Raw genomic sequence first — 26,716 nt, 5'->3', positions numbered from 1 at the left:
CACTGTAAAAGTCTGCCAAGACTTCATTACACAGTTGCATGTCACATTTAGTTAGCCCTTTAATAATTTAACCAACCATGAACCAGGCAAGGCAGAAGTATCTGTTCTCTTGCCAGCCCTGGACACATGTGCCTTTGATTTCCCAGTTTGAGATTAGCAGTTTTTCATTGGTTAATTACTGCTTAATCAAGTCAAGCTGCAGCTGACAGGTAATCCTGACACCCCCCTCCCCGCAATTCTATTGTGTTCTTAAATTAATTCTTGGCACACCTCTGCTCCACAGGAAGCTACATTCTCCCCCCAGGTCAAGATTAAACCTTACAGGGGGGAAAAACCCACACCAAGTTCTGCTTTGAAAGCTTGCTGTTTATTTTACAACTGGAATACATGCAGACTTCAAAAGGAATAAAACAGCCCAATAAGAATGGGTGTCACTGTTGGTACTGGAGTCTATTTATTAAATAGAGATCAATATATTTTATTAAAATAGGAACATGAGTAAGGAGGAGATAATAATGCACTCATAATAACAGCGTAACAGTTGCCCCTTCTACATTAGAGACATAAAAACATTAGAGACATAAAAAAGAAAGGTGCCCTCCAGTGGCTTGGGAAAAGTAGGGATGGGAGGAGTAGAATGATTTTTGAGGAAAGCTAATGTTTTTTAAAACATTTTTGTTAAAAAAAAAAAAGATTTGACTGGGATCCCAGTTCCAGCATCTGTTCCATTCAATTGTGGCCAAGGATTAAAAATCCTGATTTTTCCTTCTGTATTATCTGCTCAAATACTAACCTAACTGAATGTGAGCTCTTAACTCTTATATACACTCCAACTGCTTTTTGGGAATGTCTTTTTTAAATGCATTAGTGTGCTCACTTGTGCCCTAGAGTTATCCTTTGAGGTTTAGATATCTTCTGGCTCTCTAGGAGTCTCTGAATGGAAGGATTTTGATTCTGGTGCTAATGCTGACACATGATGAACAACATCATGTAGGGACAGCCTATTTCACAGGCTGAAAATAATGGAAGTTCATTTTGAATTATTCAATTTGATGGCTAACAGAGTAAATAAATTAAGCAGGCAGAAAAAAGCCTTCATAAATGTAACAGGACTGCGACACCCAGTAAATGAACCCTGGTGCCAGGTTAAGGGTATGAAAAGTACACAGCAGTGTCTCTATTTCCATCTGGGAAATGCTAAAAACATGCTCTAATACCAGTTTTATAATTCTGGATTCAAAGGCAGCAGTTTCCCAGCAATGAGATATTATCCCTTCCACTAGAGCTGAAAATGTTAATATAAAGATCATATTGTATTACATGTCCTACTACAAGGACCAAACTTTCTTCTGTGGTAGCCGCTCACCCCCACATTGGCTTCCTACTGCAATATAAAATGCAAGCATGTGCACGCTAGTCACCTTTCTCACTGGAATGCAGCTGGGCACCACAAATGGGTTTGTTCACTCCATTCTACACTTGTAGGCAATCAACCTGGTGAAAATTAAGGTTTTTAAGGCATGGAATGTGGGAGGTAATCTCAAATTCAGTTTGAGCCCTACATAAACATGATTATGGGCAATTATCTATGAACATGGTTTACCCATGTAAATCACATCACCTATGCTGTATTTGCAAGATAAATGTTCAGTCTCTGTCTCACTGCTTTGTTCACTGCCAAATTTTATTCACCTTTGCATGCAAACCTAGTCTTCACTCAGGGTCTGTACCTCTTAAGAATATGATGGGAATGTGTGGTCTAAATGAAGCAATTGCAAAGTACATGGAATGTACTTGTCCATCCAAAATGAGTTGCATAGCACAGGAAACTACTGGCAGCCCCAAGAACCCAGACAAGAAAATTTAGATAAAGGAGGTTTGGATGCTCAAAATTCTTGCTTAACGCATTTGCTAGACACCAATTTGCTTTGCTATTTCTGCAGATGTGGAAAATGGAACTAGAACATAACAGGGATGGAAATGGGTCAAGCAGACTGATTTGAGCACTGCTCATCATTTCACTTAAAACGAGCATTGTCCACTGAAGCAGAAAGAAGCAAATGTTGTTGCAACCTGTTCTCCTGTAAGCATAATTCCAATAATATTTTCTCCCAGTTACATTTTTGGGGAGAAGAGTTTCTATTTTGTGTATACATATCTATATATTTACTATAATCCTTAGCATGCAAGTGCTACTGGAAGTGATCAGGATGGCACCAAGCTCTGGAACAGTAGCCATGACCATTGAGCAGCAAGGAACACAAAGTTTTCCCCTTCCCCAATTGCCCCATGTCCAACAGGACATCAACTTACCTGTAATACTAAGGAGAGTTACTTCAAAACAAAACACCACCTCCAATAGAACAAAGTAATCTCCGTTGTACACAATCCCAATGTTGTACTAACGGAAAGTGATCACTTCCTTCTCACACTCATAAAATACCACTCCTCCAGGGAGAGGAATTGGAAGTGCCAGAGCTAACAAAGAAGCAGGCATATGCTACAGGTATCAAATGACAAAACTGCAGCAGGAATGTGTTTACCATAAGCCAGATGTTTTTGCCCAATGGAACCAAAGGGGATGATGCTTAGTATGACCGCAGATGTTTTTAACACTATCTCTTTTAAGGGAAGGTTCCAACTATAGACTATTGTTTTCAGGGCTTAATCTCTAAACCCATGCTCATCTATGCGATTAGAATAAATGAGTGCATTAAGAGCATTCTTCCTTCATCACTGAGTAGCCACCAACCAGCCCACAGAGGGGAAATGGCTCTCAGGGCAGAGGATTCACCTTCCAGGTCAAAGACAGCCTCAGTATCCCTCATTTTAGATGACACACACAATGCCCTAAAGAAAAACCTCACACTTTTTAAAAATGTCCAAATCAAAAGCTAGGATAGACTTTTGATTTTGTCAGTAATCAACAGGTCTTCCAGATCCACAATTCCCAAATTCAAAATCAAGTCTTTACAATGCTCAGAGAGATACCGGTATCAAAACTGAGTTTTACAACTGAATCTCAATTATAATTTGATTGATATTATAATATCCTTATTTTTTTAAGAAAATGCAGAAACCATACAAACGCTTTGATTCTGACAAGAACCCTAAGATTTCAAGGCGACTCTGAACTTAATTTTTATCATTAGTTCTAAGGTTAATGACACAACAGAGCAAATGCTTAGGGCTCAAGACTTTAACATCCAAAGACAGGCATAAGTATCTATGGGACACTTAGAGCACAGCTGAAAATGAGCTACATGGGATTCTACAGGAACACTGTAGAAATAACTCTCCTGCTAGTGCTTAGATTGTAACAAGGTACACCGGAGGAACCCAAGTGCAGAGATCATTATGTCAGTAGCAGAGAGCTGCTGTTTGGTACACTAACATAGCAGCCAACTCTCTACCCCTGGTAATGTATTTTTGCCACCTCAGGCAGATTACTTCGGCACAATTACGAGCCACTGTCTGTTATGTAACTTCCCCATTCTTGAACCACAACAGAGGCTCTCATCAAGGGGTTCAGCCTAGAATAGATGCCTTCCTCCACAGGGCGAGGTATGGGATCTGCTACACAACCCAAATGGCAAACCCTGAGCTATAAACAGAATCAAAATAATTCTTTGTGACTCTTGCAGGCGCCCCCCCCGGGGGGGGAGCAGCCTTGGAAACACTGGAAGAACACAAAATTTGCAGCTATTAAGCAAAGTCATTGTGCAGTGCTGGCATTTGAAGAGCAAATGCTCCCTAGCAACAGCTGGAGCTAGCAGCTGGGCCATATAGTTCAAATCTTTCTGTTTTTGTGCGGGAATGCTCTTCTGTCTTAAAGCAGGAAGGAGATCATGAGCCCAAAGTCCAGCATAGGTCTCTCAGGACCAGCAAAAGGAGTTCTGGTAAGAATACTGGACACAAACTGGTTGTGGACTGGAATGCATAGAGAAGAAGAGTCCAGAGGGGTCCTCACTCAGTTATACCTTTTCCTGGGTCAGTCTGCATTTCATAGGCACTGTCAGGAAGAGCAGCAAATCATTCAACCGGGAAACCTGTGCTTTTTTTGTCTTCAGTTTACTGCAGACAGCTTTCATCATCAGCAGACATGCTAGCTTGCCTGATGGAGTAACTCTACCTTGATCCTCTACATGACCGTCAATCCCCAGCTACATCTCACTGGGATAGAACCCCAGCTTGGCCATGGACATTTCCTTTCTGAGCCGCATGATTTCCCAGTACATCAACTCCACTGCAAAATTAAAAAGAGAAGAGGGAAATAAGCCCGAAACCCCTTCAGCAAAACTAATCCAGCTTGTTCTGCACTCTCTCTCTCTCTCTGGAAACCCTCATGATCTGAAAAGAGTTCCCACAAAGCAGGAAGAAGTACAGCCACACTTCTCCTCCTACAGTGCTCCATGAAGAAGGCAAGAAACACCTGTCAAATAGCTACTGAAGGCCAGGCAACTACTACCTCCCTTGTGGAGCAGATATGGTAGGCTACTGCCTACCTGACAACTTAATGTCAGATATACAGTTGGACCTCAGATTCCACAGGTGATCCGTTCCTGGACCCTCTGCGGATACCAAAATTCACAAATAATCAAATCTGCAGGTTGGCCCTCCCTTTGCCTCCTGGACATGTACCTCCCTGTACCTTCAAGACTGGAAGACTCTTCCAGTCCCATCCAGCAGGGCTTCTGAGACCTGGGGAGCCCCAGCCTCAGGAGTCCTGCCAGAGGGCTCCAAAAGGTACTTCCGGCTTTGGATAGAGACCAGAAGTGCCTTTTAGAGGCCTCTGGCAGGCCTTCTGAAGACCATGAAGGCCTTCCTCAGCCTCCCTGGTTTTCAGAAGGGATCCCTCCCGGATGCAACAAGAAGAGTCTTCCCATCATATCCAGGAGATACAGCGAGGCCCTCCTGACCTGCACTGGGTCAAATCTACAGGTCCCAAACCCACAGACAAGGAACACTGACATGTAGTCATGTCCAGGATGCCCTAGAACAAACTGTGGGTTGGGACCCACCAGTGGGTTGTGACCCGATTTTTGGTGGGTTGCAAAACTGACAGTGACAACAGAAATATATTGAGCCCTATGGAAAGTGAACCACATATGAAGCATGGTCACCTACTTGCGATTAAATGCTCACTTCTTATCAAATGCCCGTCGTAGAGGAATTTTGGCCACCATAAATGTCATAATATGATGAATGTGGAGCTCAACAAATGTTCCAGAAGGCAGTCCCGTCCCCCCAACCATGGTCAAAAGGATAAAAATGGAAGCTTAAGCAGCTGGTAAAGTTAAACTTTTTTTTGTCTCATAAAGCTATGTGGATCCCAAAAGAGTGCCATTTTTAGAAGTGGGTCCCGGTACTAGAAAGTTTGGGAATCACTGCCCAAGAGAGCTGGCTCCAAATTGCTTGGCCAATCTACGGCTACCAAGGAGCATAGCACTCACACCCAAGCTTAAAAATATAGCTTGCCACCACTCTATGTACATTCATCAATTTGTCAGGTACCTGTAGACCTGAATTCAGGCAGCAGCTTTAGGCCAATCAACGTTCTTGACTGCAAGTGGCCCAGGTTCTATTAAGATCAAATGCAGGTTTCCAGCCATGTTAATGTCAGTCACTTCATTCCTTTTACACTGGTTTTGATTTTCACTGACACCCCCCCCCCCCTTTCAAACTGACCATTGCTTCCATCCCATCTTACACTTATACAGCTAGGAACAAGAGGAAGTAGTGATTCCCTCCTGTGAGTTCTAAATGAAAAGCTGCAAATTCAGCTCCAATTCAGTGGTCCTGATACAGGAAGTGGGGTGGTTGGGCAGACTTTGAGCTAACTACTAAAGAGGGAACCAGTCAGGCCTCTACATCCAAAAAGAGGGAGGCCACCTGACTACTTACGATCCTGTCTCACCAGTCCCTGCTGGATGTAGCGAATGTAGGTGAAGAAGTTGCATACTGCTGTAATCTGAAAAAAAGAAAAAACATGCAAGTTATGTGCAAATTTGTCATGGTCAAATACATGTCATTTCATATTCATGTAGCCTCCGCATTACCTGTGTTCAACACATGGAGGAAGGAGACCATGCATGCAAATGTGACTCTGGGCTCACTACATAATCAATATCTCATGGGGAAAAGAGGGCACCCAAGAAAAAGGGAAGGCAAATGCTATACAAATAAGAACATTTCCTTATATTGGGGGGGACGGGACACACAGTTTTCAGAGAAATCCAGAGTTATTTCTTTGAAGCAGAAACCTGGGCAATTTACAAAGAATATTTCTCTCCTTTTTTCTTTAAGGAGGACTTGGCATATTTCAGGATTATGGTCTTCTGAAGTGGGTTGTTTCTGTGCACTTGAAGTGAGCAATAATTTATTTCAAGGCTTTTGTCTTACGTGTTCACATGTCATAAAGTACAGGGACAGCCCATCCCTAAGGTGGACCTCAAGTTGCAGACTGGTAGCAGGCATCCCCTACATTTGAACACTCACCTGCACTGCTGCTACTCCTCCCACTCCTGGGTCTGGAAAAGGGATTGGGAAACAGAGTGGAAGAAGTGTGTGAGGGAGTGTTGGGCTGAAGCAACTAATTCAAGGAATGGGAGGAGCAGAGAGTGGGACATAACCAGGCAGGGATGACACATCCAGAGGCCAACTGGATCACCTCAGGCAGCAGACTGGCAGTGCCATCCACTTCTGTCTGCCTCCATTGACCTCCTGCTCCCTGGATTGGAAAAAGGGTGATGGAATGGAAGAGTAACTGTGGAGGAGAGAGTGGTGGGCTAGCATGTCAGATGAGCAGAGGCTGGCACATCACCAGGCAAGGGGGGTGGTGGCATTTGGCATTGCCTCACTTGCCTGGAGGTTTTGGGCAGCCCTGAAGAAGTAACAAAGCAGAAGGGTGGTTTTTAAAATGTGGAGGATGGCATATCCATAGATTCAGTTATCCATGGATTGGGTCTGCAGGGCCCCCCCACGCGCACCCCCAAGTGTGCCCCCTTGGTTCAGGAGGGTCCTGAGCCCAGAAGAGGCCATAGACATCCATCTGTGGGCTCTGCCAAGCTCAGACTGAGTACTAGAGCTCAAAACATGTGACTTCCGGTTTCATAGAGAAACTGGAAGTGATGTTTTTAATGCCTTATAAGGCACTATATTGCTATGAACTGCCTCCCCCACATGGCTTCCCTGCCTCCTTCTGTAAGGAAACTTCATTTTAATTCCAGACAATTGAAGAAAAACCCACAAGTGGCACTACTCATTCTAGTGTGAAAACAACCCAAGTGTTAGTTTTCCTACACACACTCAGGGGATTAGATGGTTTCACTTCCTAGCTGCCACTCCCTCTATGGATACTTACCCTGGCCCTGCAGGAAGGTGAAATATAGTAATAATTTCCAGAGTCCCCCAGTTTGATGCGATGCCTACAGGCTCGGGATAAGCCACTCAGAGCACACTTCCTGTAAGAAAGGGGAGGTAAGGAGGGGAGAAAAGAAAAACAACATCTCATAAGAAAACACCTCCTCAGAGGAAAAGAGCATGGTAAAAACCAAGTCAAGTTGGCCACAGCAAGCTAAACAAGGAGCAAGTAAAAAAGTTTTAGTATGGGAGCATTATGGACATGCAAGTTTAGAGATAATCATATTCTGGAGTCATCTCTTACAATCATCGCTTGCATAACTAGGCCTAAGGAAGAAAAACAATTACTGCTAAGTGCACTCAGAATTTCAGCCTTAAAGGACCTCCTAACCAGGTGAACATGCTTAGGGTGGCGCTGCATGAAAGCTTTGCAGACAGTTAAAAGTTTCCTGTGTCAAGTTTGAAATGTTGTTAGTCAAGTGTTACAGCCTGGAAACTGACTAGCAAGGATGCTTAGTGAGCTTAATATTCCAAAAACGAAATAAACTTTGAAAGCCACAGAGCCCAGAAGCCCCTCTGGACTTTTGTATCCCACATCACTGAAGGTCAGGTTGCAGATTTCAAAGACTGCTGTATCTGAGCATTACAGCAGCTCAGGCCTTCAGTGGAGTAACCAGCAGGATGTGGTACTGGCGAGCTCCAGCTTCAGAACCATTATTAAGTAGGTAAGTTAGTATCTGATTAGTGGAGCAAATGTCTTTTAACCATTGGTTTATAAATAGTCACTTACGTTACAATTTGGGACCGGAACTCACTGTGAGAAGAACAGAGGAGGAAACCAAATCAGGATAAAAATACAAACAGCACTTTTCTTGGCATGGATCTGACTCACAAGCAGACATGGTGTGGCTGATACTGAAGGGAACAAGCACACTGAGTGATCTGACAAACAGAAATGGTGGGGAGGGTGGAGGACAGAAAATCCCAGTGCTGGTACTTATAGCCCTCCATTAAGACACTGTGAAAAGTGACTTTTCATCTGCAGTATGCTCAGAAACATGGCGATATAATCTCTCTCCTATTTAGATCAGTCCAAGATGTCCTCAATACTCTGTTCTTCAAGGTAGTTCAGGGCTTGTCTAGTAAAGAGGTAATGAGAACATGGTTCCAGGTTTTGGAGATTTATGCCCTATAACACATACACATACACACACAGGATAGGGTCTAGAGTAGCAGCAAGAGATGACAGATCCTCTCTCCCGACCCCCAAGTTCAAGGGTCTCCCAGGCAAAAGCTACAGGGCACTATCAGAGAGCAGGAAACTGTCTCTACTGACTCAATGAGTGGCATCAAACAAATCACTTTATTATTCACATTTTACAAAGAGAGAACTAATCACTATCTGCTTTCTGAAAAGATGAAAATAAAGGGTGTTAATTTTGCTCCTTTGTAGGAACAATACAATCAGAAATAAGGCTCCAAGCAAGGCAACTTCATGCTAGGCTCTGTTCCTCATAAGAAATTGGTTCCCAGGATTGCTAAAGGTATCAGAAGCAGAAAGGCAGTTAAAATTCACCTCTTATATTGCCATTCCTAGGATGTCAGCACTATGAATAATTAGGTGGGAAAGAGTTTATTTGTCTGAAAAAAAAAGAGGAATTCATTTTGCTCCAGGACAAGCCTCACTGAAGAATCCTGAATATTATAGAACCAGTGAGGAAGAAATCTGAAACTGGCAGAATCTGTCATATGATATAGTGTGTTGGCAACCTTCAGTCTCGAAAGACTATGGTATTGCGCTCTGAAAGGTGGTTCTGGAACAGCGTCTAGTGTGGCTGAAAAGGCCGATTCAGGAGTGACAATCCCTTCCACACTGGGAGCAAGTGCAGTCTGTCCCTGGTCTGTCTCCCTGGCTATGGGCCTTCCTTCTTTGCCTCTTTGCCTCAGACTGTTGGCCAAGTGTCTCTTCAAACTGGGAAAGGCCATGCTGCACAGCCTGCCTCCAAGCGGGATGCTCAGAGGCCAGGGTTTCCCACTTGTTGAGGTCCACTCCTAAGGCCTTCAGATCCCTCTTGCAGATGTCCTTGTATCGCAGCTGTGGTCTACCTGTAGGGCGCTTTCCTTGCACGAGTTCTCCATAGAAGAGATCCTTTGGGATCCGGCCATCATCCATTCTCACAACATGACCGAGCCAACGCAGGCTTCTGTTTCAGCAGTGCATACATGCTAGGGATTCCAGCACTTTCCAGGACTGTGTTGTTAGGAACTTTGTCCTGCTAGGTGATGCCGAGAATGCGTCGGAGGCAGCGCATGTGGAAAGCGTTCAGTTTCCTCTCCCGTTGTGAGCGAAGAGTCCATGACTCGCTGCAGTACAGAAGTGTACTCAGGACGCAAGCTCTGTAGACCTGGACCTTGGTATGTTCTGTCAGCTTCTTGTTGGACCAGACTCTCTTAGTGAGTCTGGAAAACGTGGTAGCTGCTTTACTGATGCATTTGTTTAGCTCGGTATCGAGAGAAAGAGTGTCAGAGATCGTTGAACCAAGGTACACAAAGTCATGGACAACCTCCAGTTCATGCGCAGAGATTGTAATTCAGGGAGGTGAGTCCATATCCTGAACCATGACCTGTGTTTCCTTCAGGCTGATCGTCAGTCCAGAATCTTGGCAGGCCTTGCTAAAATGATCCATGAGCTGCTGGAGATCTTTGGCAGAGTGGGTAGTGATAGCTGCATCGTCGGCAAAGAGGAAGTCACGCAGACATTTCAGCTGGACTTTGGACTTTGCTCTCAGTCTGGAGAGGTTGAAGCGCTTTCTGTCTGATCTAGTCTGGAGATAGATGCCTTCTGTTGCAGTTCCAAAGGCATGCTTCAGCAGAACAGCTAAGAAAATCCCAAACAAGGTTGGTGCAAGAACACAGCCCTGCTTCACACCGCTTCGGATGTCAAAGGGGTCTGATGTGGAGCCATCAAAAACAACAGTGCCCTTCATGTCCTTGTGGAAGGATCTGATGATGCTGATGAGCCTGGGTGGACATCCAATCTTGGGGAGAATCTTGAAGAGGCCATCCCTGCTGACCAGGTCGAAGGCCTTCGTGAGATCTATGAAGGCTATAAAGAGTGGCTGTCGTTGTTCCCTGCATTTCTCCTGCAGTTGTCTAAGGGAGAATACCATATCAGTGGTGGACCTGTTGGCTCGGAATCTGCACTGTGATTCTGGATAAACGCTCTCTGCAAGTACCTGGAGCCTCTTTAGTGCAACTCGGACAAACAACTTTCCTACAACGCTAAGGAGAGAGATGCCACGGTAGTTGTTGCAGTCACCCCTGTCGCCTTTGTTCTTGTACTGCGTGATGTTTGCATCCCTCATGTCTTGAGGTACTCCACCTTCTCTCCAGCAGAGACACAGGATTTCATGCACCACTATCAAGCAGATCCCTGTAAAAGAACCATTGTTCATCCTCAGCGATTTCAATGCTAGAGTTGGTGCTGATAACAGTTCGTGGCCCACTTGCTTAGGTCAGTTCAGCACTGGGAAGATGAACGAAAATGGCCAACGCCTGCTAGAGTTTTGCTGTCATCACGGTCTCTGTGTCAGCAACACGTTCTTCAACACGAAGCCCCAACATAGAGTCTCTTGGAGACACCCAAGATCAAAGCACTGGCACCAGCTCGACCTGATTCTCACCAGACGCTCCAGCCTTCCCAGCATCAAGATCACATGCAGCTATCAGGGTGCTGCCTGCGACACCGACCACTCCCTGGTGTGCAGCAGAGTGAAACTGCAAACAAAGCAACTGTACCACACAAAAAAGGAAGGAAGACCTCGCAGTGATACCGGCAAGACCCGGGATCAGAGAAAAGTGGAGGAATTTGCATGAGCGCTTGAGGAATCTCTTCCAGGCCCGGTCGATGCAAACACATCCAACAGATGGGAACATTTCAAGAATGCCGTTTACAACAACGCCTTGTCCATATTTGGCAAGAAGACCAACAAGACGGCAGACTGGTTTGAAGCCCACTCTGAGGAGTTGACACCAGTCATTGAGGAAAAGAGGAGAGCTCAAGCAGCATACAAGGCCTGTCCCAGTGAGCACAACCTGCAGGTCCTCCGAGCTGCTCGCAGCAAAGTCCAGCAGATTACCAGGAGATGTGCTAACAACTACTGGCTCCAGCTCTGCTCCCAGATACAGACAGCAGCTGACACGGGCAACATCAAGGGGATGTATGACGGTATCAAGCAGGCCCTAGGTCCAACGCAGAAGAAAATTGCCCCTCTGCAGTCTGCCACAGGCGAGGTCATCCAGGATCGGGCGCAGCAGATGGAACGCTGGGTGCAGCACTACTCTGAGCTATATTCCAATGTAGTCACCAAAGAAGCGCTGAACAACATTGAGTGCCTGCCTGTGCTGGAGGAGCTTGATAGTGAACCAACCCTAGAAGAACTTCACGTGGCCCTGGACTCCCTTGCCTTTGGCAAGGCACCTGGAAAAGACAGCATCCCTGCTGAAGTCCTAAAGTGCTGCAAAGAGATCATCGTCACTGAGCTACATGAAATCCTCTGTCTCATATGATATATGACCATATGATATATATTTAATGATACACATAATCTATAATTACAATATCAGCAGCCAGTATGATGACTGCACTATGAAGAGAAAACATCTGGAGAAATGGAGGGTTCTATGAGATTTTCTCATGGAATAATATTTGAAAAATCATAATCAAAAATGGGTTTTATGCTTAGCCGGCCCATGTAAACTGCATTGAGTCTATGAGAATAGACTCAATAGTAGATAAATACTGAAATAAATAAATAAATATCAAATATAATCTATAAGCAGTAAGTCTAGCTGAGCTTAGTGGTATTGGAAATTCTTAGATTACCACTCAGAAGTCTCCAAACTGGAAACTGCTGTGTCCATAAAAAGCCCTCCCCCTCCCAAGCAACACTTACTGCTCTGCCGTGTTTCTTTCAAGCAGTTTGGGCACAGGGATTCAAAACAGTGCCACTCATGGGGGGCACTTTTCCAAACCCCAGATCTGACCTGCAGGCCAGGGTTCGGAGAGCCCTGCTGTAGAGAGGCACAAAGGGGGCAGCTCCAACGCATGCAAAATACGCATAGAGACAAAAAACCATTAACAGTGAACAAGATCTGGCAACTAGTTAAAAAATGTTGCTCCTGAAGATGCAGGAGCATCTTCACCATATCAGCCAGAGGAAAATCGAATTTGGAGAGGAGGCTGAGAGAAAACAGTGGACAGCAGCAGCAGATGGGAAAGGTCGCATGACAAAGGAACAATCTGAGTGTAGAAAATGAAGTAGGCCTGTATGCCATAGAAACAAAGTGATAAAGGCAGTTTTGCTTTCGTTTGCCTGCAGAACAAAGGCCATACTTCACCTGTGGGTTTACGTCATTACAGAAAACCTTGCTCCTAGTTCTCCAGTCATCCAAGTTATGATATTGACTATGAAGTACAGGACTCTCCTTGTGGCTGCACCATTCTTTAGAACTCCCCTCCCCCAAGGGAAACCTGTCAAGCCCATTCACTGCTGGGTTTTAGACAACTAGTTAAGACTTGTTTCAAAAAGATCTTCGGGTAAGCCAAGATTTACAGCTGATTTACTCATTCCATTGCCAATTTCACTGCTTAATGTTAATTTTAAAAGGGTCCCTTTAGGGAGAAGGGCGGGATATAAATAATTTTTATTATTATTATTATTATTAATTTTACCACTTTTTTAAAGCACTCTTAATGTTAGAAATGTTTGATTGGCTAGCTATTCTATCCTGCAAGGTGCACTCATGTATGCACGCATGAATAGCTAAACCAAGCGATTTATGTCAAAGGGAACTAGTGTTATAGTAGCAAGTTGACCAACAAATAAAATATGTCTCAGTGAAGGAAGAAGGCACCCAAGATGGTCTCTTACTTTGGTCCACCGCATTCCATGGCTGACACTTTCACCACAGGTAGCGCCTGGGTAGCCACTGGTTCAATGGTCAGCGTGTTTTGCTCCACAGCTGCCTGAATAAGTTCCGAGAGCTGGAGCAAGCAAAACAAAGACAAGAAATTCAAATCAGTAAGGCTAGGTTCCAAGGACTGAATTGCCATTAAAAGCTAGTTCTAGTGTAGCAAGACTTTGAGACCAGTGCAACTCTTTTTAAAAAAAAAAAAATTACCTCATGTTTGGTGAAGTCCAGACAAGGGCCCACATCTTCTTGGTAAATCCTCTCAAGAAAGGAACAGGATTTATCTAAAGTGGGAGATTCCTTCCAAGCCTGGAATTCTGCAAACAAGATGGAATCCATCTGCAGTGACAGAGAGAAATGGAATGGAAGACAAAAGAAACAAACAAACAGCAAAGAAGGCAGCAAGTTAAAATGTACACAATCCAAGGGGTTACCTCAGAATTAGTAGTATTTGTTGTGCAACCTGTGAGGTGAACAAGCAGAATAAGTGTGACCTGTGGCTCAGACAGACTGTGGACACCAATTGCCTAGGGATATAAAAAGTTCCAGACACATTGTAGTAACTACTGGAAGAAGAGAGAGGGCCAAGCTAAGGGGCTAACACCAGGAATTAGTATATCTTCCACCATCTTCCACGGAATCTGAATACCAAATTAATGCAATCCAACAAGGGCAACTTTATACATAAGCCTGTCAAATGACCAAGCTGACAGCACACACACCACAGGACACAAAGAAGGTGAATTCCCTCTATTTGCCTACAGTTCAACCTCTACTGAGAGACAAACAGGTTGGAAGCAACGAAGGAAATGAATTATATTGCTGACCCACAAAAAAGGAAGGAGAGTGTCACTCCATTGTGTGAAGCCACTCTGCTTCAATCAGGGAGGATCCACTTCCCAACCTAGCAAACAGGGGTTGCCAAAGATCAAGAAAAATCAAAGCCATTTCAGAAAGCCTGTTTGAATATTTGGTGTGCCAACCCTGGACCACAAATCAGAAAGGCCCCCAGCTGAAGCATTCTGGTCTTTGAAGATTATGGGACTTGTAGTAACTGGACATGCTGGAAGGGAAAAGCAGGACACAAGAAGGCCTGTGAACAACATGGAACATTACAGCAAGGCAAAGGGCAACAGGAAGTGGGCTTACAAGACCAAACATTCCCACTTGCATAGGGACAGGTAAGATCACTTGGCTTGCCTTTTGTGGAGGTCTCTTTCTAAGTTATTCAGCCTTCACTTTGTGCAACTGAGGGCACAATCCTAACCACATCTATTCAGAAGTAAGTCCTATTGTGTTCAATGGGACTTACTCCCAGGAAAGTTAGGATAGGATTGTAGCCTATGTGCTTTATAGGTAAAGCCCTTTTGAAAATGAATACTGCATTTCAGAATTCAGAAGCAACTTCATGTTTCCTTTTTCAGAGAGAAAGCTGCCATCCTGCTTCTCCAATTATTCCCAGCATGCCCTGCTCTAAAGGCTGACATCCTTCTTAGGAAGTTCCAGAAAACAAGGCAAGCTTCTCAGCAGCAGAAGATACTTTGTCAGTCTTGATGTATCTTTAAAAGAGCAGGCTGACTCCAAAAATTGAAAGTGTAAGAAAAAGAAAATACAACAAGGCATGAGAAGAACATAAGAGTTAATGAAGCTGCCCAGCCCACAGAGAAAGATTTGAACTGACAGCATACAAATTCTAGGCTACAGAGACTGCTCACCTGATGGCAGGAGACAACTTCAGAGCCACAATATGGAAAAAACACAATTAGAGAAAACAAAACAAAAATGGGTGTTAGTATTAAAGAACTGAAAGGGATGGAGGGGTAAGAGACTACACTGCATCTCAACTTTACTGCCTTTCCCCAGCCTCAGAACCTTAACATCCTCCAGGATGAGCCAATAGGAAGGAGAACAGGGAAACTGTGCCTGTAATACTTGCATAAAAGAGGAAATTGCAGGACAAGAGCATCTTCCACACCAGGATGACAAGCTGCCCAGTGACAACTATCAGCACCCTGTCTTCCTAGGCACTGGGCCTCCCTATTGCCACCCCAAATTGAGATTACCTGCTGTGAGAGAGAAGAGAAGGAAGAGTCTGTTGCCAGGGACTGCCAGCCTGGCTCATAGGTGATGTGGATGGCCTTCGCAGGGACGATACAGAGAAGCAGGGAAAGGAGAGTGGGCACCCCAGACTTTGAGGAAGGGGAGAGTCAGACAGTCAGGCAGGCAGACAAAGAAAGAGAGAGAGAGAAAGGAGAACAGGGAGAGAAAGCAAAATGGTGTGAGAGAGGGGGAAGATTTGGAAGAGGTCTACCCTGCTCATAAAGGTGCTACAGGCTAGAAGCTTCAGGAAGCCACAGCACTGAACAAAGTCTTGCAAATGAAACTCACCTACACTGCTAGCACCACCACTATTTAACAGTATTGCTGCTGATCTGGTACAGCTGAAGTACCTGGCAGCGCTCATTCAGTCATGAACATGAAACTAAGGGCAATGGATTCTTTTCTGCAGTGGAGCAGAGTAAGGTCTGCAAGCTCAAGACACAGGCTCTTAGATCCCCAATCTCATCATTCCCGCCCTCCAGTGGGAAGAATACAGCAGCTAGTACTTCATCCTCCCTGCCCCCAGAATCTCAAGTTGAAATGATGGAAAATAAACCTGACCCACCTCTTTGAACTCACTGCCAACTGGCTCCAAAGATGTGTTCTGGCTGGCAGTAGCAACCACACCAGTGCTGCTGGTGCTCTTGTTCCGTCCATGTCCTTTCCTGAAGACGGCTTTGGAAGGGCTTTGGAGCTGTGGATGCAATTCTCGATTTGGAGATGAAGGCGTTGACGTGATCACCAGAGTCTTCAGGGCTGTCACCTCTGCCTGTAGCATGTCAATCTGGAGGGGTAAGCAGTAGAACAGGAGTCACCAACACCATCTTTGACAAACTGACAAACAGGAAGCAGGGGATCCTGGTCTCCACTTGACCATTCTGGAGAACATGAAGTGGCTCACCTAAACCTACTCAACTCTTTGAATGGAGAGGCAATAGAAGAGATTTGAAGCCTTCAACTCTGTACTTCAAACAGCATGTAATCCAAGGAGGATCAGATGCACTGGATGAAGAACTCAGCACCCTAAGAATCTCTCCATTTTTTTTTCTAAAATGTGCTTCCAGTCCTCCAAGCAGCAAAGTGGAGACTGATAGCTCACAGGACATGCCTGGCAAGATCTCTGAAGCCAAAAGGTGGATCAGAGGGAGATTCTGGCAGGTAAACTCCAGTGGTCTGCTCCCCCCCCCAATCCCATGACTGGGGAAGCAAAAAGAAACATGCAAAATGAAACACACATTTTTGCATTACAAATATAGGTTGCAGAATTCAGCTGCTCTGTATACTTCAGTGCAACACAGCCCTACCAATGTGGGCTAATGCAGGGAAAACTACTCTGCACTGTTCCTCTCCCCCTACCAAAAGAAATGAAGTGGTAACTGTTTCCACCACGTCTCCACTGAAATAAGCTTCTCTACCTGCCTTGCAATCACCCACAGTTAGCGATGTAGCACCCCATGCAGCTAAGGAAGACTAAATCTAGATGCAACCTTCCACAGGGATATTCACATCTGTCTGTTGGCAGGAAAGGGTACCTTTAAGACTGTGCAAAGTAGCCCATCACCTCTATATTTTTAGGTCACCAAGCAGACAGCCTCTAAAACAGCTATTTCCAACATTTTTCTTATCATGGAACACTATAGACTTCTCTATAATTTTCATTCCTTGTGATATCGCTTCCAGGAGATTTGCTGGGTTCTGTGGCTCTAGGGCAACTGTCTGTGGTAACAAATTACTGCCAGCAGAGGAAGAGGGACAGACAATCTGTTACTACAGACCGTTGCCCTAGAAACAGAGCCGTAGAACCTGGATGAGTTTTTCCACCTATTTTCAGTGCTGTACTCCAAACTCCAGTGGCACAACTACGGACCTTTCACAGAACACCAACATGCTGTGGCACTCTGGTTGAAAATCGCTGCTCTAAAAGATATTACAGTCCAAGTTTCCACTCCTATAGAAATGCCATATTCCTGTCTGGGTGAAAAATCTAAAAAATTTAAAATTTCTAGTTAAGTTTCTGAGGAAGGGGACCCACACACAGACACTAATGCAGGCGGTTGTTAGCACCAGCCACAGCTCTGTTTGACTACTGGCCTCACCACTGCTGGCTGTTCTGTTAGAAGTCTAGGCCTGGTGAAGAAATTCTCTACTTCAGGCAATTCTGGAGAGGAACTCCGAGGGCAATGAGAATAGCAACTGTTCTCTGAGGGGTTTCATAACCCAGGCATCTCTTGTACAACACTTTACATCATTTTAAAATACACTATTGAACTAGTAGAGTCTTAGCCATCTTCTCTTTTTTCTCATCCGACACAGAACTAGAAGATTAAAACATCATAACACCAGGGTCTCAAAGTAAGCAATTATCATAAATCTGGTTTAATGACTCACCAAGAGTCCAATTATAAGAAGTGCTTTGCTTTAGCCCTGCCAACAGATGGCAATGTAGCCCTACTACAAAAAAAACTTTTTATTGCCTTTTGAACTACCAGCTACAAAACCCTTTCAGAAACCTTTTGGACAGATGAGAGATGCTAGATAAAGGAATTTGGCAGAACCAGGTTAAAAAATTGATTACAGAGACTATCCTATTACCTAGGAATTGCTTGACTTCAACACTCTCTCTCCTGCAGACTAGTTAAGCAAGATCTCACACTGTATTCAATAGTTGCATGCACATAATACACATACAAAACAATAAAAATCTGAAGTTCGGAACATGCATGCACCTTAGGGTGCAATTGTACTGCAGTAGCCATTGACTGCACACTCCACCCATGTGACTTCTGCAAATTAATCTCTATCAGAGAACACTTTGCCTTTTCTGTTCTCTACCTCAAACGCATTTTTATGAATTCCAATTGGAATCAAGACAGAGAGATGCTTTATTAAACATCTTCCAAGCTCTTTTCCAAATACAGCTTGGAACTGTGAGTGAAGGAAGCATTTATCTACACAGCAATTTCATACCTGCTTTTACGTAGGGGAAAAAATCCAACAGCTAAAGTTGGGTAATAGCTTTATTAAGATCAACTACAATAGTCTGCAAGCTTCTCCAGAATGCTTCTTCTTCAGGCTGAAACGCTAAGCAAAATGGGGGGGGGGGGGTTGGACTTGACAGAGCCTCACATAGAGCGCACGACAGAAATCCAATCTTGAAGTCACTAGGGCATGGACTGATCAACCCAAGTACGGCTTCAGCTGCTGCACTGCTGGTCTGCATGTCTGCTAGGTGCAAGACAGATTTTCAGTTTGCACTGCAGGCTACTGGGTCAGACAATTTTGACCCAGTTCTTCCATTTTGAAAATATAAAAACTGTTACACAGAGTAACTCTACATTCACAGTAGTCACTGCCAGGTAATACCACAAATTCTTAAGAAAAAAAACAAGCCCCAATCTCAAGTTTCAGAGAAGCTAGAAAATTGAATGGTTTTTCTGAGGATGGAGAACCTGAATTGGACTTGTCATATATATATATCTCTCTCTCAACCTCTTGAATCTGGAGCATATATCTTTCTGCTAAAGCTCCAGATTCAAGAGGTTGAGAAGGAAGCAAGAAGAAGGTAGCCATCTTACTTTCCCTCCTCTTTCAAGAAAAAAGAATGGAAAACAGGAGGCTCAGAGCTTGGAGGGAGAAACAAACTCATGCACAAAAAAACAAAAGTGTTGTTGATTTTTACACTGTGTTTGACCACCAATGGCACAGGCATAATTTTTTAGGCATAAGCCAGTGCTTTTCAAATTGGGGCGTCACGATGCCCCAGCATGCGGGCCCTGGCCCCTGCTCCCTTAAGGGGCGGGGCAGCCTGGAGGCAGGGAGGAGGCAGCGGCATGATCCCCAGGATCGCGCCGCTCAGGGGGGCTGCAGGGGCTTGGGTACACATACCAAAGCCCCTGCAGCCTCCCGGGAGTGCAGAAAGCCCGGCGTGACCTGCAGCAGGGCTCCCCGCAACAGTGAAAGTAGATGTGGAGCGATCGCGCTCCACTTACGCTTTAGCGGAGCGTGATCGCTCCGCATCTACTTTCACTGCTGCGGTGAGCCCTGCTGCAGGTCACACCGGGCTCCCCACACTCCTGGAATGCTGCAGGGGCTTGAGTACGTGTATGTGGATGTACATGTATGTGGTGGCATGTGGATGCGGGAGAACCCATGGACATTATATATCTGGACTTTCAGAAGGCATTCTACACAGTCCCTCACCAAAGGCTACTAAAAAAACTCCACAGTCAAGAAATTAGAGGGCAGGTCCTCTCATGGACTGAGATCTGGTTGAAGACCAGGAAACAGAGTGGGTGTCAATGGGCAATTTTCACAGTGGAGAGAGGTGAAAAGCGGTGTGCCCCAAGGATCTGTCCTGGCACTGGTGCTCTTTAGCCTCTTCATAAATGACCTGGAGACAGGGGTGAGCAGTGAGGTGGCAACGTCTGCAGACGACACCAAACTTTTCCGAGTGATGAAGACCAGACGTGATTGTGAGGAGCTCCAGAAGGATCTCTCCAGACTGGCAGAATGGGCAGCAAAATGGCAGATGTGTTTCAATGTCAGTAAGTGTAAAGTCATGCACATTGGGGCAAAAAATCAAAACTTCACATATAGGCTGATGGGTTCTGAGCTGTCTGTGACAGATCAGGAGAGAGATCTTGGGGTGGTGGTGGACAGGTTGATGAAAGTGTCGACCCAATGTGCGGTGGCAGTAAAGAAGGCCAATTCTATGCTTGGGATCATTAGAAAAGGTATTGAGAACAAAACAGCTAATATTATAATGCCGTATAATTTGTATAATGCTTACAAATCGATGGTAAGCCCACACCTGGAGTATTGCGTCCAGTTCTGGTTGCCACAACTCAAAAAGGACATATTGGAAATGGAAAAGGTGCAAAAGAGAGCTACCAAGATGATTACTGGGCTGGGGCACCTTCCTTATCAGGAAAGCCTATGGCGTTTGGGCCTCTTCAGCCTAGAAAAGAGGCGCCTGAGGGGGGACATGATTGAGACATACAAAATTATGCAGGGGAAGGATAAAGTGGATAGAGAGATCCACTTTACACTCTCCCATAACACCAGAACCAGGGGACATCCAGTAAAATTGAGTGTTGGGAGGGTTAGGACAGACAAAAGAAAATATTTCTTTACTCAGCATGTGGTCAGTCTGTGGAACTCCTTGCCACAGGATGTGGTGACAGCATCTGGCCTGGATGCCTTTAAAGGGGATTGGACAATTTTCTGGAGGAAAAATCCATTATGGATTACAAGCCATGATGTGTATGTGCAGCCTCCTGATTTTAGAAATGGGCGATGTCAGAATGCCAGATGCAAGGGAGGGCACCAGAATGAGGTCTCTTGTTATCTGGTGTGCTCCCTGGGGCATTTGGTGGGCCGCTGTGGGATACAGGAAGCTGGACTAGATGGGCCTATGGCCTGATCCAGTGGGGCTGTTCTTATGTTCTTATGTACCCAAGCCCCTGCAGCCCCCCTGAGCGATGCAATCCTGGGGATTGCGCCGCTGCCTTCCCCCGCCCCTGCTGCCTCCCCCCTCCCACCCACACAAGAACTTAGTGGCTCTCAAACTCTCCCAGAGAGTTTGAGAACCACTGGCATAAGCAATGAGGCTACAAGTCAACAAAGCACTTTTTTATCTTGGATGAATCTTTTATGGTTCCACTCCAAAACTTGCTTTCCCTCTTTGTCAAGAACTGTAGGTGCAATCCTATCACACTACTTCAGTGAACACAATGGGATTTACTGCTGAGTAGACATGTCTAGGATTGTGCTGCATGCCCAATCAAAAAGGTACCACCTATAGTTTTTATATGCCGCTTTTACTATAAAGCAGGTCAAGAGAACTCACCTTCCCTAGCGCCTCTCGCAGCTGTTTCTCCGATGCTGCCTGTTTGGTGTTTGCCTCCCGCACCATCTTGTGGGCTTCCTTTAGCACAGAGAGCAAGATACATGGAAAAAACATTGGCACTGATATCCAGGTCTTTATTCAAAACATAGAATTAAAGTCCAGTTATTAAGCAGCACAATGTTGTATTCCAAAACACAGAACTATTCAAATAGGGTATGTTTCTCAGATGTCTGCAATAGTAAATTTTGATAATATATTGTTCCTTCCCAATATTCCTTCCCAGTAATACTTCCTTCCCAGTATTCTCCCAATGTTTTCAGCGGACATCTTCCCCTTCTCAGACCTCCTTATTCTGTGACATCCTGGACATTCACACCCAGATGTATCTGCAGGAGATCCACTCCCAAACCTCCCCTCCCCCCCAAAGGATACCAAAAACCACAGATTATCGAATTCATAATTTTGGGCCTACCAAAGGCCAAGTTTCAGAAAACCTACCAGATGCAACCAGAACCAGGTTCCAGTTGCATCTGAGAGGTCTGTGGGAGGGCAATGTGGGGGTTCAGCATCTGCCATAAGGCAAATGTGCGGGTGCCAAATGTGTGGATAAAGAGGCCCCATCTGTACTGCAATACAGAGATTCTTATTTTTCTAAATAGCGGGTTGAGGTACACAAGCAAGTTCCTAGATTTTGAAGGGTTGTTGCTATGGAAGACTCCAGATTTGGGATGTGAGGGATATGGACTGTGATAGTTTCATTGCTATTTCCATCTTTAGGCCCAATTCTACCCCCAAGATACACCAATGTATCTCCTCATACACTGGTGCAACAACAGCCTTGCCACTGTAGAAGGCCACCTGCCAAAGGACAGACCATGGACCCTGGTACACCATCAAACACCACAACAAGGCAGGTCAGACATCACTCAGATACCAGCACTGAGACCAAAACAGGGAGGAAACGTGCATGATGTGGAAGGAACATAGAAAGGACAAGGAAGAGACAACATACACCATATTCTCACCCCTCTTCAGTCAATGGACATATCCCCAATGCCAGAAAAATGCTGTGCCATTAACAGATGTAGCGTAGGAAGGAGTTACCCCATAAAGAACAATGGGGAAGTTAAAAACAGCTGGTAGGAATCCTTTCTCCCCAGTCTAGTTGTTTCTTATCTCAGCTGGCCCAGGAGGGGGGCTCTCTATACTCAAGGTCTGCAGCATCCTCATTCTGTGACTTCTTGGGCCTTGAGGCTCCTTAGTGATCATGAGTTCTTGTTCTCTGAGGTTATGGTATATGGCAGGCAGTGGCAAAGGGGGCAGGATACTGACAGCCACAGTGGCAGGCACCATCAATAGGATGTGTGGGTGTGGCTTGCTGCGCAGGCTGCTGGATAGATGCCTGTGTCACATGCCAGTCCAACAAATGGCCCATGCAATGCTCCCTCTGAGAGGTCCACATGTAGCCTCCCAACCACATGTGCCTGTTTGAGGTGATGCAAAGTGTAAAATGCCACAGAGCATGCTCTGTTTCCTGCTATGGTTGGATGGTTAAGTGAGCAGCTTTGTAGAATGGCCACTGTGGGTTCCAGACCCACTTCGCTCTCTTTTGTCCCTTCCATGAGTGTTTCTGCCTAGTCATGCAAGGCGAGTGCCTTCCTAGTTAAGACAAGTCCCTTGGCTCAAACCTATCTTGCTTGGCTCCCAACCTGTGCTCACAAGCACCCAGCTTTGCAGTAGTCACCAGCAGTGAGTCACCAGCACCCTGCTTTGCCTGAGTGTTGTTGAGGCATCCCTAGTCAGCACTATCACTCAGACAAGGGCAGTGCACACCTATCAGTTGCAGGATATGCCTTTGAATGAAGAAATCATTATGGAGCTCCAAATAGTGCACTTTAAGACACTATCTGCCTAAGGGAAGGAATAATAAACACAGCACCAGCTGTGGAGATCTGCAGACATGCAGTTCTTGTCAGTGCTGAGCTACGTGATCATGAGAACATGATGCAGCTCTTGCTGCACATCACTGCTTCAGGGGAGCAGAGGGGGGAATATATGCTTAAATGCTCCTGCATATTTAAAATTCCCAGTACATGGAAAACTATGTATATACCAGGGATGGAAAAACCCAGGGTGGCACAACTCGACTCTCTACCCCCACAACCCGACTCAAAAATTAGTCATAATGGGGGAACTTTTTGAGTTGCTGAGTCACTCCTTCACAACTCAATACTCTAGTTGAGTTTCCCCTCCTTTAAAAAGCCCACCACAGTTTTTTACAGCAGACATGCAGTAAAAAGCATGATCGCTATGAACTGCCTCCCCCCCCCCACTTCCCTGCCTCCTTGCCCTCCCTGGGCTTCTGCAGCCAATCGTAAGGCAAGATGCCCTTGGTTCTTCAGTCTGCCCTACCTCAGCCACAGAAAATACCAGACTGCTCATCCCTTATCCAATGATCATCGAAGGAAAAGAGAGCACGGTCCTGCCTCCTGTCCTCCCCCCCATGCAAAAGCAGACATTAACCCTTCCCTGCCTCCTGGTTGGAACTTCCCTGCTGCTCGCCTGGTCAGAATGATGGCCCCACAAGGATTTTCATGCCCTGAAAACAGTGAGCAAGCACACCCAGGCACAGGCAGACTCGAGTCAGCATGCATGGGGATGAGTGCCGAGTCAAGGCGCCCCGACTTGAGTGTTTTTCCAAGTCTTCCATGCACACAACTCACAAGTTCATGAATCAGCAAAAACGCGCATTTTTGCAATTTGCATCTGAGTCATCCAAGTCGAGTTGCCAACTCTGTTACAAACTTCTATGTAGTTAACTGAACATTAAAAACTTCCAGACTAGGTGAGAACTCTCCTTCCCAGCATACTAGGTTTCTAAATACAGGAAATTTATGACTAGGGTACGTTTAAACACATGACAAAGTTCAGTAAGATCTGAACTATGAGATTCTGCTGCTCACTTGACTCTCAGAAGTCTGTTCAAACATGTTCCGATGAGGGATGAGCATTTGCACATTTACACATGTGTATGCTGGTCAATAAGTCTAGGGTGCATTTGTCCAAAGCTAGAGGATGAAACAGTACCTCAAACAAGCTTGCTGTTAACTCTTCCAGTTCCTGCTCCAGCTGCTCTCTAACCTTTGAAAGTCTCTCACATTCTTCATCCTTCAACTTTAACTCCTGCAGAAGGGAGCGCATGAGAAAGTGAACGTACTAGGCGAGGACTCCCCAGACATATTACTCTGCCTCATACAGAGGCACTACAATGGTCTGTCTATCCTGTACAGCACAGTGGAATAACCAGTTGCATTGCATTTTTTCTAAGAACTCAGCCAAAGGCTTTTTAACTGGAAAGGACAGTGCATTTCATACTTGAAAGTCTTGGCTTTGCTACTAAGTTATAGTTCCTCTTCCCTAACCACTCTTGATTCAGGGGTTCAAAGATGGTGTATTCATGGTGATTAAATACATGCAAACCCTCTATGAAAGCTTTCCCAAATGTAACCTAGGAAGAACAAAGGTGATCAACTGGAACAGTTAACTCTCACTCCTGACCAAAAGAAAAGCATATTCTAAGGAAAAAGAAACCAGGAGGGACAGTATTATGTCCATGTAAAAAATAACACATAACCCCCAAATGAAGAATGTACAGGTGTCAAAGTACTACACAGGACACCACCAAGAATAATCAGAGAGGTCAAACATACCAGTATAATCTTACAGACACATATGAGGCATGATGCAACTATACAACAGAAACTTAGTACAACCAGTACTGAAAGATAAAGGGCGTAGGAGTTATCTACAGGGAAATGCTGGTTTCTTCACTGCACAGCAACTACTGTATTCATAAACTAGTTTCTAACTTAAAGAACCAAATCAATGTAGCATACAAGAAACCAAAGATAAAGAGGGAGACATTACAAAACTGTCAGTTCCCCAATGGAACAGCTTCCTACTGATGAGCAATTCTGAAGAAGCTCATACAGGCACTTCACCGCAGGTATGCAAGCATATATGCTGTATTTGCCAATAAACGTTTGGGGTTTATACTAGCATTTATATGCAACTTGGCTATCCTCATTTTTTCCCAACAACAATCTTACCTTCTGGGCTCTATGGAGCTCCTCTTTCAAGAACTCGGACCCCTTCTCACGGATCTCCACTGAGGAGCTACGTAAGCGGGAGACATTGAGTTGAGCTACGGACTGGTTCTCATCCCCAACTCTTGAATCCTTGGCAGAAGGCTCTGGTTGCTGTAGCTCCTGCCCTCGGTTGCTTGGTGCAAGTGGCTTCCACTGTCCCACCACTGGCTGCTTTTGAAGCTGTTGCCTGGTCTCCTCAAACTGGGCTTGGCTGTGGGAAAAAGACCCATGAGCTCTAGATTCCCAAGAACCAACATTAATACATGGGAGTTCCTTTTCCAAGTTTGAAAGGTAAACAAGAACACAGATTTAAAAAGAAAAAGAAAAAAGGGCATTTGGGTTTTGGCATTTTCTCTTAAGGTGTCCCTTCTCCATCAGTGTCCTGAGGCAATCTGGGCATGCATAGAAGGAGGTCATCATACTGATACTCCTCAAAAAAGTCATCCCCAATCCACACATTTTCATGGAGTGAGACATCAAGGAGACTGATGCTAACATTGTAGGTCACGTGCTCCCAAGCTCAACAACTTCTGTGCCAAGATTTAAACTTGTATTACCTCTGAACTAACTTCCACAGATTTCCTTACCTGACCAATGTTCCTGTCACAGCAACTTGCATATATTCACTCAAAACCTGATATTATTTTACAAGAAAAAGGCAAAGAAGGCATGTTGAAAGTGGATACAGAGATAAGGACAGATACGTGTAGTGGTTAGCATCAGATTACAAGAGAAGTGACCCAGGTTCAATTCCTTGATTAGCTATGAAGTATACTAGGAAAGTGCTGTACTGTACAGACTATATACTTTCAGAGATGTGGAACAAGTCTTGCCTTTACCTTATTGTAAGAGATACAAGCTTTTAAAAATGTCCTTACAAAAGATAAAAGTGCAAAGCTAGGCTCTGCCTGCAAAAAATGTCCCACCAACTAGAAAGACTGAGGGCCCAATCCTATCCAACTTTCCAGCACCACCGCAATGCAGCCCCAAGGTAAGGGAACAAATGTTCCCATACCTTGAGTAGGCCTCTGTGACTGTCTCCCCACCACAGGATGCAGTGCACGCCCCATGGGCATGACTGCACTGGCACTGGAAAACTGGAGAGGATTGGGCTCTTACAGCCCAATCCTATCCACACTTTCCTGGGAGTAAGCCCCATTGACTCTAATGGGACTTACTTCTGAGTGGACATGCATAGGATTGGGTTCTTAATCAGCAGTTTATGCTGTTGTAAATTGTCACTATTATACACCTCTTTCTGTTTTGCACAGAAATGTTATATAGA

At 45.0% G+C, this 26,716-nt stretch overlaps 1 protein-coding gene across 2 annotated transcripts in view; it reads right to left on the bottom strand.

Annotated features, from left to right (window-relative positions):
* Positions 1–391: 391 nt before the first annotated feature.
* The window catches only part of RAB3IL1 (RAB3A interacting protein like 1), a 42,311-nt gene continuing 15,986 nt past the window's right edge, over positions 392–26,716 (bottom strand). The window contains exons 2-12 of one of the 2 annotated variants that reach the window (XM_066630013.1): positions 25,393–25,642; positions 24,371–24,466; positions 21,284–21,361; positions 16,001–16,219; positions 15,399–15,524; positions 13,546–13,674; positions 13,296–13,408; positions 8,153–8,176; positions 7,364–7,463; positions 5,905–5,971; positions 392–4,246 (exon numbers count right to left, since the gene is read on the bottom strand). In XM_066630013.1, coding sequence (XP_066486110.1) covers positions 4,164–4,246; positions 5,905–5,971; positions 7,364–7,463; positions 8,153–8,176; positions 13,296–13,408; positions 13,546–13,674; positions 15,399–15,524; positions 16,001–16,219; positions 21,284–21,361; positions 24,371–24,466; positions 25,393–25,642 — 1,285 coding nt within the window. In that variant the 3' untranslated portion in view covers positions 392–4,163. The remainder of the gene's footprint in view (positions 4,247–5,904; positions 5,972–7,363; positions 7,464–8,152; positions 8,177–13,295; positions 13,409–13,545; positions 13,675–15,398; positions 15,525–16,000; positions 16,220–21,283; positions 21,362–24,370; positions 24,467–25,392; positions 25,643–26,716) is intronic. The other variant, XM_066630019.1, reaches the window with a different exon arrangement.

The sequence above is a fragment of the Tiliqua scincoides genome, chromosome 1 (assembly GCF_035046505.1).
Source record: "Tiliqua scincoides isolate rTilSci1 chromosome 1, rTilSci1.hap2, whole genome shotgun sequence".
Taxonomy (NCBI): Eukaryota; Metazoa; Chordata; class Lepidosauria; order Squamata; family Scincidae; genus Tiliqua; species Tiliqua scincoides.
Note: the sequence above shows the minus strand (reverse complement) of the source record. Positions and strands in the feature narration are given on the sequence as shown.